This window comes from Parambassis ranga, chromosome 15 (genome assembly GCF_900634625.1).
Source record: "Parambassis ranga chromosome 15, fParRan2.1, whole genome shotgun sequence".
Taxonomy (NCBI): Eukaryota; Metazoa; Chordata; class Actinopteri; family Ambassidae; genus Parambassis; species Parambassis ranga.
Window position 1 is genome coordinate 4,328,421 of NC_041035.1, and position 12,106 is coordinate 4,340,526.

At 40.3% G+C, this 12,106-nt stretch overlaps 1 protein-coding gene across 1 annotated transcript in view; it reads right to left on the minus strand.

Annotated features, from left to right (window-relative positions):
* nrg3a (neuregulin 3a) overlaps positions 1 to 12,106 on the minus strand; it is a 270,445-nt gene that overhangs the window by 9,732 nt on the left and 248,607 nt on the right. The window contains exon 7 of the mRNA XM_028424101.1: positions 8,402 to 8,528. Within this exon, the coding sequence (XP_028279902.1) occupies positions 8,402 to 8,528 (127 nt within the window). The remainder of the gene's footprint in view (positions 1 to 8,401; positions 8,529 to 12,106) is intronic.

Sequence of the window (12,106 nt, forward strand, 5' to 3'; positions counted from 1 at the left end):
ATCACTTTTATTTTCCCCTCGCAGTTAGATAGGCTAACGTTTGCATTAAGATGTCACAAAAGAAAACTGTGGCTTGGGCGTCATAAACCCTAATGGTTGGGCACCGATGCTTTGTCTTGAGCGCGTGATGATGATGTCTCTGTTTAAAGCAGCACAAACATCATCATAATCTTATCAATGTGATACACAAACATTAAACATGCTGATCTTCTCACACTTTGCCCATGAGGCAAGGATGTATTATACATCTCAAACTCTTAAATATGATAAAGTGTTTTAATCTGACTTGGTTGTACAATGCATGGATTATTTGCATATCAGCTAAGCTCTCTGTGCTATAGCTCTTAGTAGCATCTGCATCACATATGGCAGAAATACCATGAAATGAATCACTAATAAGCCATTTGAATGCCTGGTTTCCTCACAGTGGTAACGTTGATTAGAGAGTCTTAATTAAAGCTGGCATTGATTCGTTGTACTGTGGAATATTAAACACAGTTTGGGACTTTTTTTAATGCTGTAGCTTTTTTTACGAAGCTCTGCTGCGCCTACTCACCGAGTCTCCTTGGTGGTATCTGAGCAGATTTACCACATGTCCTTCATTTAATTCAAAAATGCATTCTTTCCATAATACTGCTTTATATGTGTCCCTGTCTCTCATCCACACTGATCTTTACTTTGTCCTCTCCTCATCTACATGTCAAGATATCCCAATTTAGAGCTATACCCTTCCATCATACACCGGATGTTTCAGTGTTTCTAAACTCTCGTCCCTCATCTCTGGAGAGACAGCTGTTCTTTGATTCTACACTTCACAATATGTTTGACAACACACTGAGCAGCACAGCAGCAGCAGCAGCAGCAGCAAATGTCTGCGGCACACACCTCAAAAGCAGACAGGACAACACGACAAAGTGTTGTGGGTTTTAGTTTTGAAAAGACCTAAATATATAAGTTGAGGTTTGATTTTTACTACACGTACCTGGAGATTCAGTGGTTTGTCAGTGACAGTTTTCTCAGGTAACAGAGGCTCATTTTTGTGCAATTTTCTTGCTCCAGAGTTCTTTTATATCCTTTCTTTTATACAAAAGTTTCGAGTTTGATGAGTGACTAACAAGGTTGTCACTGACAATCCCTTTAGTGGACCCTCTGCAGGACACCAGCCTTATTAGCATCACACATGCTGTCATGGTTATGTGACCATTCAGACATTGGGAGGCTAATTTGTACTTATAAAACCATGACATACTTTCTCCTGCAACTTGGATTTCACACTATATATAGAGGTCTCAACTCAAATGAGGCAGATACAGATGATCAGTAAGCAGCATGCTAAAAACGCCTTGAAATGGATTTGAATTCTAAACTTTAATGTCATGAAATCTGGCTTTAAATACACCTCAAAGGAGAGAAAAAAAAGCTTCATCTGCATTGTGTCACAACCTACTTATCTGGAATCAGAGCATGTAGTGACAAAGTAGAGTTTTACGTAGTTAAAAATGCAGAAAGAAGAAAACATAATAGTAATGTAGCATCTTTGTTAAGTGACACAGATTGTCCCTGAAAATACCACATCAGACTAATTAAAACCCTGCATTAAAAGCTGGAGCTGTTGGAGGGTGGAGCAGAAGATGTAATGAGACATGAACTGGATTTGCATCATGGGAAAAGTGTCACAGTTCTTTATAATGCAAAAGGGATATGAAGCAATAAAGTGACACATATACAGCAGTGTTATGGAAAGATTACATTTTCTAAGGCTGTGTTCCTATGTCGACACTTTCCATACTACAGCTGCCATCAAACGGTTGCATGCAGTTTGCATGTTACTGGGACACACTCACTGTGACTATCCATAAAATGGTTGAGGCTGGATTATACGGTTGTGTATCTGATGTTTAGTGTTGACTGATATTGTATTTTCCCTTTGACGGCTCAGTCGTGTCACAAAAGTACTGAGTGTTACTTTTGGCACACATGCACACATTTTTCTTTGGGTCACTAAATGGTATAGAAATATAGAGATATGCAGCCAAAGTCTAGAGAATCCAGTTTGGCCATTGTCTGAAATACAGGCACAGTGAGAGAAGCCATCCATCCATCATCCATTAATCTGCTTCATCCTGCAGTGCAGGGTCACAGGGAGCTGGAGCCTATCCCAGCCATCTACAGGTTAGAGGCAGGGTACACCCTGGACAGGTCACCAGTCCATCACAGGGCAACATACAGACAGACAACCATTCACACTCACACCTACGGGCAATTCAGAGTGACCAATTGACCCAACGAGCACGTCTTTAGAATGAGGGAGGAAGCCGGAGCACCCGCACCAGCACCCACACACTGCACCACTTTACAGTGAAAGAACCATAATAACTTATTTGTGTTTAAACTTGAATGATTTGCCTGCTGTATTCACATATAGATGGCATCACACGTTACACACAGGATGGATCCTGGTTCAGGCCCGGTGTGTAGACTCTAGGACTGCAGTGCACTTGTGAAAAAAGGCATTAGTGTGCAGCCTGCTTCTTTGTGTCGATGACACAATACTGATCTCCATGATGGAAAAGTTGCACTCAAGTACTTATGGCTTTCACACCGTGACCCTCTTAAACACCTGAATGCTCTTGTCAGTCAATTCTGCTCTTTGGAGACAAAAACATGCTTATCTGCACACATTTATCTAACTTTCACATTTTCAGTTACACATAGGGCTTGGATATGTTCGTGCTATGTGGTATAAACACGGTCATGTTTCAAAGTACTGTCACAGCGGTGCGTCTTTTTTATACCTTTTAAGCCCTTGTGACTCATACACTCAAGAAGTAAACCTGCGCATGTGACGTCAATTAAGTGATCATTCATTAGGCCCGGAGGGCCAACCTCCCTGGTCATTTCACACAAAGGCCCACACACACACACACACACACACACACACCAAGCCCGCTCATCTCCTTCCCCAAGTTTAATGCTGCTTTAATCTGTACCTCATCAGTTCCTACACTTTACTGGATTGCACTCGCTGAATGCCACATTTTATAGTTCACAGAGGATGATGTAACACAAGACAACACAAAAGCATACATCATTCATTCATGCACTCTCGGAAATGAAATGTAAAATCTAACACCATCGTGTTGCATCTCCTTCGCTCTCTGCTGTTCTGAGACACGTTCAAACTGCTAATTGGTACACAAAAGCTGTTCATTTCTAAGCCTGAGATAAAACAAGAAAATAATTGTCGCAAATTGCCCTAGTGACCCAAGAATATGGGCTACAGAGAGGGATCTGTGAAAGCTCGCATGTGCTCTTAATTAATTCAGACTCAGAAGAAGTGGATGGCACCATTATCACTTCTCTTAGTCATAGCTGAAGGAAGTTCATCCACTAAGGAGAAAACAGTTTTACAGTTGCAGAAAGAATAAGTTTTGTTTTACTTACACTAATAAAGAGCACTGCCTACCCGCTCAATGAAGGGAAAGTGCCTCCAATCTGTTAATGCCGATGTCGTGTGGTTCGGCAACCATTTTGTTTCGGTTCGAAAACAGATTTAGGCTTAAGAAGAGTTGCCCGAGGAAATACTGGAAACTGTGTGCATGTGTCATCCAGCAATACTGACTGTTTATAGAGGTCATCAATATAAATGTAATATTTTCATGCACAGCTGCAGGCAAAGAAACACTTCGGCTCAGTGAACGTGAGCAGATATAACCAGCAAAAAGTAATCATTGCTTTGACAGTGACTCCATGCCCAGGCTGGACATTTGTGATGCAGAGGGTGCACGTAATGGCTTTATTAATGTGTGTGTGTGTGTGTGTGTGTGTGTGTGTGTGTGTGTGTGCTGGAATAGATGTTTTAATCTGTGAGATAGGGTCTTACATACAGCATATGCCTCTGGCAATGAAACAGTGACAGACTATCTGAACAGAACAGGAGAAGATTTTTTTATGATTTGTGCAGAGATGCTAGCATTAATAATGGCCTCACAGCATTATAAACACAAACACAGAGCAGTCTTAGGCTTAAGCTTAGGAGAGTGGTCACAGTACTGTTCATGATTGAGACAGGGCAGTTTTAATTATAAAGGAATGGCAGATGGACTCTGTGGAATACCTGAAGAACTCATGATAGGCTGGTAAAACCTGATTGATAGAGAAAGAGCGACTCACTCAGAGCTGCTCTTTAGTTCATTGCTTAATCAAATACTTCCAACAAAAGGCCCAGCGGTGCTAATCAGAAGTATTCATTTTCTATTATCGGCCACTGCTGGAATGTTCTGCTGCCTTTGTCGTGACCCACACAATCAGGAGGGGATTTTTTCCTGGAAGTATAATAATAATAATAATAATGATAATAATAATAGATTTGGCAGGTCTCAAATGTAGTATTGACAGGGAGTATGTCATCCCGCTGTGTGTGGCTTTTTTCTCCTAAACCCCTAAATGCTCGCTGCTCTGTGTGTTCAGAAATGTTAGCAATCGATTGCCTGCGGACAAAAGTCAATGTGTTTCTGGGTGCGTAGGCACAAAAATAAACAAATGCAAATTATTTGCATATGAGTTCCCCAAAAGGCTGTGGTGTGGAAATTAAATAAATAAAGCAACATTTTAAAAAGATCAGCCTTGCTTTTCTTAACAATACATTTTGTAGAGTCAGTAAACAGTAATCTGTAATTCAAGTGCCAGTGCTAATAGGCCAATTAGTCAAACAAAAGCCAAAGGAATCATTTTAAATTGTTTTCAGTGCAAATCATTCAGACTACTACTATTCTTTACAGGAGAAAGAATGCAAAAAAAGTCCTTATAGATAATTATACTTTCACATAAGGCCCAATAAGATGGACATTTAAAACTAAATGACCTGGACAGCATGTGTACATAAACTTATAGGTCTGTCCTATTTCTATATTTCTACAGACCTCAGATAAGGGGAAGAAAACACAACATACACCATAAACCAGGGATAAAGACGAATAGAAGCCAACAAGAAGAATAATTGTTAGAAAAAGCAATAGGAAAAAGTCTGAAGGGTAACGGGTCTACAGTCCCTTGCAGCATTTGACAGACTCTCAGAGTTTCATACCTCCACGTCACAGAGGTTTGATTCAGAGAATCTAAAGAATCCAGCAGTCAGATATGGCGGCTGCTCAAAGCGAATCGAAAATCCACAATAAAAGAATCCTAAAATTAATTCTGTAAATGTGCTGCGGTGCTCCGAGCTGACCATCTTTCTCAGACACAGAGCAGTACAATAGGGCAGCCTGTTATGTATTAACTTCTCTCTGTCAGGATCAGAGAGTGTTTCTACTCTGGGAATGTATTTTTAGTTAGAATTTAAATGATAAAAAGATCAAAACCTTTTCTTTTCTTTCTTTCTTTTTTTTCCATCAGCAGGTTTTTGACCTGTTTGTTAGCATTTTAGTGCACATGGTTTTATGCTGTTTTTTCCAATAATGATAAACTGTTGTCTCATCACACAGAGGACAATAGTTTGTGTCATCATAGTACTACAAAAGCTTTTTTTCCCCAATAAAAGCCAGTGTGGGAAGCAGATGTGAAGTCAGAAGTGAGTCAGTGTGCTATGGAGAAGGTTGAGCTTTCTTACTGTGACGCTGCAATGCTAACCACTGAGCCACCGTGTTGCTGAGGTCTAATTAACCACACAGCAACGACGCCTTCACCGGCTCCGTGGGCTCTTAAAATACCCAGTGTGAAGCTGAAGACACATGCGTGACCTTAAGTTAAAGTGAAACTTGGAAACAATCTTGCTGCAGTAACAGTGACATCACTATAGATGTAAGATTTTTATATGTATTACTATTACAAAGTGTTATTGTAGTTAAAAGAAGCTTACAGTGATTTTGTTCCCAGAGCTAAAAGGAAGTGATAAAACTCCAGTGACCCATTTAAAGTGTGAACCGAAGAGAAGCAGTTCAAAGAGAAGTTTCAGAGAAGCGTGCTGAGAGAGAGAGATGTCGTGTCTTATCAATAACTGATTTGTTTCTCACTGCTTCTCCTTCATCGGGCTGATAAAACGTACAGCAATCTGTTTACATCTATATGCAGCTTTTTTCCTGACTGTGACATTTAGCTTGAAATTGAAATGAAAAACAATGTTCTTCTAATGGCTGCACGATTTCAGTCTGAAATATAAATGTTACTCTTTGATACCAAAATAATATTGACTTCTCTTCTGCACACAGTCACTGCGAGTGTGTGTGTAATTACGTTAAATCCATGCAGAAGGATGGGACTGCTGCCATCCTCTTCATCTCCATGGCAAGTTTGGAAAGCCGGTTTGTTTGTCCACGACGCACGATTCGGCTTGAGGGTGATTTGAGGAGGCACACCTGACACGCCATCTTCACAAACTCCAGATTTTACAGATTACTTTCAAGCCCTGGTTAGCTCTGTCTCCCAGCTATATCTTAGACATCTGAACCCTGCGCGAACTGAAACTCAAGCGGGGAGCCTCGGGCAAGAACGTCCCTATGCTTTAAATTCTGTGAAACCAATATTAAAATCGACAGAGTTTCTCCAGTTCTGCTTAATTCAGGCTTTTATATTTATTCCTGTGACCCACTGATTAATATTAGGCATTAATTATTTAATACAGCATGCTATGTTACCCTATGGTCTGTACATGTTGATCACGAGATACATTTCTATAGCTAATTCTGTGTAGACAAGGTTGTTTAAACAAATAAAGGTTATTTAGCATTTCTGTTCAAAGGGAGCCTGCTCTCTTGTTAGGACTGATAAAAGTATTGACACCAAATATGAATCCACTGCAGCAGCTGTTTAGCAGTGCTGTGCAGGATGGCTTTGAGTTTTCTTTTATGTTCTCTGTGTCTCTGGTTCTACTTCAGGGAAACAGAGATGTTATTAGATCTTAGAAAGGGTACAAGCTTTCGCTGGGATTTTATGTTAGTAGCTCAAAGTCTGCTGCCTGCTTGTTTTGCAAACTGACTACATTTGTTAAGACATTATAGATGAGGACATTTTTTTTACAGTCCAATGAGACTTACAGTCTAGCTGCATTTGTTCTGAGAAGATATGGCCAACAAGGACTGCTGATGGCAACAGCTATGCTACGAATGGTTGCAGTTTCTCACTGCACCAGAGGGGGGCGTGTACCTTACTCTGTGTGTGTGTGTGTGATGGGCTGGAAATCCTTCTCGGTACATGTAGTCACTGCAATAACATCTGCGTGAGCAGCCAGAGAAGCATGCATGCAGAAATGTATTGCTTTGATTGATGCCCATTTCAAACTGCATGCAAACAATTTATTCAAATCTGATGAGAAGATTCATGGGAATGAGAAACCACTGTTGCCTGGAAACTGTGTATTTCACACATATTTGTACGTTCAACCCTCTACATGGCCATTTTTGTTGTGACTTTTGACACTGAAAATAAACAGAATTTCTTTAGACAGATCTTAGGTGCTGCTTGTTTTTCTTCAGAAGACATGGAATATGTGGATTATGCAGCTCACATATTTCTCCATTGTGTGTGTATTAATGTGTTTATGATGGATGGATGGAGAATCCCTTTTATGTAAGTTCTATAGTACATGCGCCTTGTAAATTTGAATCACGTCCATAGAGGAAACACAACTCATCCAATAAAGCTTTGTGTCATACATGTGCATACTGCCAACGTATATGATAACAATGTAAACAAAATGACTAAATTAAAGCTGATTTCATGCATATTGATGAACACACACACACACACACATGCACTCTCTAGTGAGTGACATTCAAATTAAGGTAATTTCCAGGTACTTGAAGATGCACAGCTGGGACAGACGTGACGGCACAGAGCACAGAGAAGATGATGAATGACATTGCTGGCCAGCAGTGTATTCCCAAACCACTGAACGACCGCTCTCCTACAGACCTGTGAGCCAGACTCAAGTGGCCAGGTGGAGATGGGAATACATACTGATTTGTATGCAGCCAGAACCTGCAGGGGATGATTTTAATGATAATTTTCTGCAGAGTTGCAAGGTATGTGTACCATGTATGTGTGCTCAGGGGTAAAATCTTCAGGGATGTCGTTACCAGATATTTAATTTTGAATTTGTGCAGGCAGTGCTGGAGATTTATGCTGGATGCTGGTATTAATACCAACTAATGGTACATGGTGAAAAATAATAAAATAGTAAAGTGTATGTATATAAGTGGTATTATTTTCATAGGAAGACATATTTTTCAGTCTTGCTGATGTGAATGTGCCCTGTCTTGTCAACAGACAGTGTTCAAAGATGTGGGAGCAGCACGACACACACACACACATTTTATGTACATACACAGGTGTCCTTGACTAAATGGAGCAAAAAAACACTTTGAAAGAAAGTCAGGATGAGAAAAGCAAAAGCAGCAGCGGTTACCTCGTGCATTTGCAGGTTCGTGTTAGGAGCCCTCATCTTGGCGTCCAGGGCATTATGGGAATTGGCAGTGTAGTTCTTCAAACTGCGGCTCTCCTTTAGGTGGGCCTGGAGCTTCTCCCTGCGCCTCCTAGAGAGCCAAAGGAAAAATAAAATAATGCACAAGTTTAGACTACTGTAAAACAGCATGCTGAAATTAGCCAACCTTTGCATCCATCCATGTTCTATATTACACAGTATGCCATGGTTGAGGGAGAGAGCAACTCCACCACTAAGTCCTGGGTTGGCCCCCCCTACCTGTGCTCAGTAAACCTCATCCAGAGAGCACTTTTCTTAAGTGCCTGAACCACCTTGGCCAGCTCCTCTCAATGTGAAGGATCAGCAGCTTTTTAAACTTCTCACTGTATTCGTGATCTTTGATCACTGTGTAGAGCGACTGATGGATTGACACCTTTGCCTTATGACTCATCTTTCTCTTCCCCACTAAGACACAGTGGAGCGACTGCAGAAGGTGCTGGTCTGAGATATTTAAACCAGCTGCAGTCAGCTCTCTCTCCTTACCTACGGAGAGTGTGCCATTTATTTTCAGGGTTAGAAAAATGGCCTCACATCTCTAGGTTCTGACCCTCATTCACATCACTAGGGGGATGAGTCCCCGGGTCCTTCTAGGGCAGCTGGGTTATTATCAGGTTTAAAACTCATTAGCATCTTGCTTTTCTGGTTACATTTTACTGTGATATGTTCCCCCGGATTCATGGTGTCATTCTTACTTTACCGGGTCCCTATACATCATTTTAGCTCAAAGTTGTTATAGTAATATGTTCTCTAGTATTGACAACGACAGAAGAAATGCAAAATGTATCTAAAAAAATACAGGTTTCCAGGCTGCATATGAACCTTATTGTGTTTGGCAGTGAGCATCTTGAGATCAGCAAGTTGTTAATGATTTTGCTCTAATTAATTCAAAACAGGAGCTTTGGGACAAACAACTAATTATAACAAGTTTGAGAAAAAAAAGATGTCAGTTGCTGTGCCTTTGTTTCACAGATGTAGTGTTGTAGCTAACAGGTAAGCAGCCTCTTCACTGACAACACATGGAACATAATAAACTACAGCATCACACTGCTACTATTTTAATGTGCTTTTCCAGGACAGGGAACAAAATATATTTAGTAACAACATTAACTAAAAAAGGAAACATTAAGGATGGATTACAGTGTATATGTGGATAAGGACGAGCACTTTGGTACCTGCTTTTAACACAATATATATATATATATATATTAATAATCGTGTCATTCTTAGTAACAGAGAACAAAAAAACAGATTTTCTCTGAATCGTCATCCTCAGTTGTCGTCAGTCAGTTGTCATGGAGACTCACTTTGTCTCAGCTCTATGTCACCGAGGACAGAAGAGAGGTTACCTGTCTGCGTTGGGAGACATCTCCTTCAAGTCTCCCAATGCTGTAATTAAATGACTTAAACCAGGTTACCTGGTGCAACTTGACTCCATTTAATCATTTCTGTTAAGATGTTTTGAGTCGATACTTTTCATTTCTCAGATGCGCTTTCATTAAACCTGTTGAATCACAACTCTTTGTCATATTATTATTGCAAATACACTGAAGGACCTAAGTTACTGATGGGCAAACTAATGAGTTTGACCTCAACACACACAGAAAAAGAGCGAGAAAGAGCTGCATTCGTAGCAAAAGGTCAAGAGATAATCATGTTAGAGGAAGTGGGATAATTGGACTTTGCAGAACATAAGGATCTGATTTCTTCTATTCATCTGAAAGAAGTTTGTTTTTCTGACATGGTGTGCATTACACACACTTAATTATTACAACACTAGTTACCTGAGTTCATTTAATTAGTCTGACCTGGAGGAAAACACACCATTGTATCATGACTTTGTTGTGTTGTGCCAGAGGTTTCCTCATTATCAGATTGAGCAGACGAAGCCTTCGCGGTTTCCTGTCTCACAGCTCTGCCGTTGAATGACGGCGATGTAATGAAGTGTTTACAAACAGCATCATGGTGAGCTTGATCCTCTCCACCTCTGTGGCACTTTAATTATGTTTTTCCAAGAAGAAGCCTGCGACATTTAGTACTTTGAGAAAAGCGTTTGCCTAATATGAAAGGTCTATTATCTCTCCTAAAGCCTACTGGTGTGTTTATTTAACAGGTTGCTGTGTTAGGATTTCCTGGATGGCAACCACGGTCACAGTGGGCTTCTCAGACATTATATTTTTAACACATCTACTGAAAATGTCTTTAAACTTTCTGTGCTCAAAGCAGGAGCTCTGTAACTCATCTTTTTCTACCTTAGGCCACAGAATTATCACCCTCATGTAGCTTGTGCCGTTTTGTATGCGGCTCAATTTCATTACTGCTATCATTTAATACCACTTATTAATTAGTGTTAATTATGCTACTTATCATACGATCATATATTTAAAATTGTTTTAGTCATTTTATGCCTCACAGAGCAGGAGCAGAGAGAGAGAGAGGAGAAGGAGACAGGCAGGTTTTCAAGATGCTTCCATTATGTCTGTCAAAGGAGATTAATTAAAAAAGAAAGTAGCCAACAGAGCCTAAAAGTTAGATCCACTATAAAGAATTCTTCCTCTTTCAGTTTACATCCAAGTACCAAGGGCTATATTTTTATTTTTTTTTCAAAAAAGGAAAAAAAGAATCTTGTTACATATTCTTATCGTTATTTCTTCTCTATCCTCAAATCATCAGTGTACAGTGTGAAGCCTGACTCAGCATTGTGTAAGCTGCATACTGAAGCACAGGTTCATGGACTGACTTTGAGTGATGTAACAAAATCCTCTTGGTCCTCACACATCTTAATCTTAATCTGAGATTTAAAGTGATCAATGAGAAAATCCACTCCAGCAAATAGTGAAAAGAGCCTGTTGATGTCAATCTGTGCATCACATATATCACTCTGTCCAGCGAAGGTCAGGCAAACATGGTAAGAAGGTGTGGAGCTTAGAGCTATGTCCACTCACTGTGGACCGGAGTTCACATTTATATCTGAACAGAGTCTCCATGTGGCTGTTCACCCCTCTCTTGTGTTACGCAAACACATAAACACAACAGTACAGCACTGCAGGCACATTGGCTTAATAGAACACCTTGTGGTGCAAAGAGGGACACAAGGGTATGGCTTCCTGGTTAGCACCGACTTTCATAGACATCTGGAGGTCTGAATCCTAAAAATATTATATTGTTTGACGAGGAAATCTTCTTTTAGCTGTAGGCTATAGCATGTCTGTGAAAAATGACCACAGCAAAGACACAGGTCCCTTTGTGGGAGAAGATCAGTGGAATCTGAATGCTGCTGGGCATTGTTTTCATGATATTGTTGTCATAGAAACAACCCCCCCCCCACACACACAGTGTAGAGGTACTTTTTGTGAGCAATCCCCACTGCACTGCAGGGGGGGAAAAACTATGATGTGAACACACACCCTCAGAGAGGAACAGTGACTTTGATGTGGTGGGTTTTAGGGTTAATTTTTAACGTCACACCCCGCAACTGGACCAATTATTGAGCCGGCAAAGACACAAAAAGGAGAAAACGTGTCTTTAAATAAATACAGTCTGCACTGGATTCTATACTTTTTTCTTTTTCACTTTGCTGTGTGAGACAACCTTTGACTTGATTCAGGTCACACTGATGTGCATGAACACTTC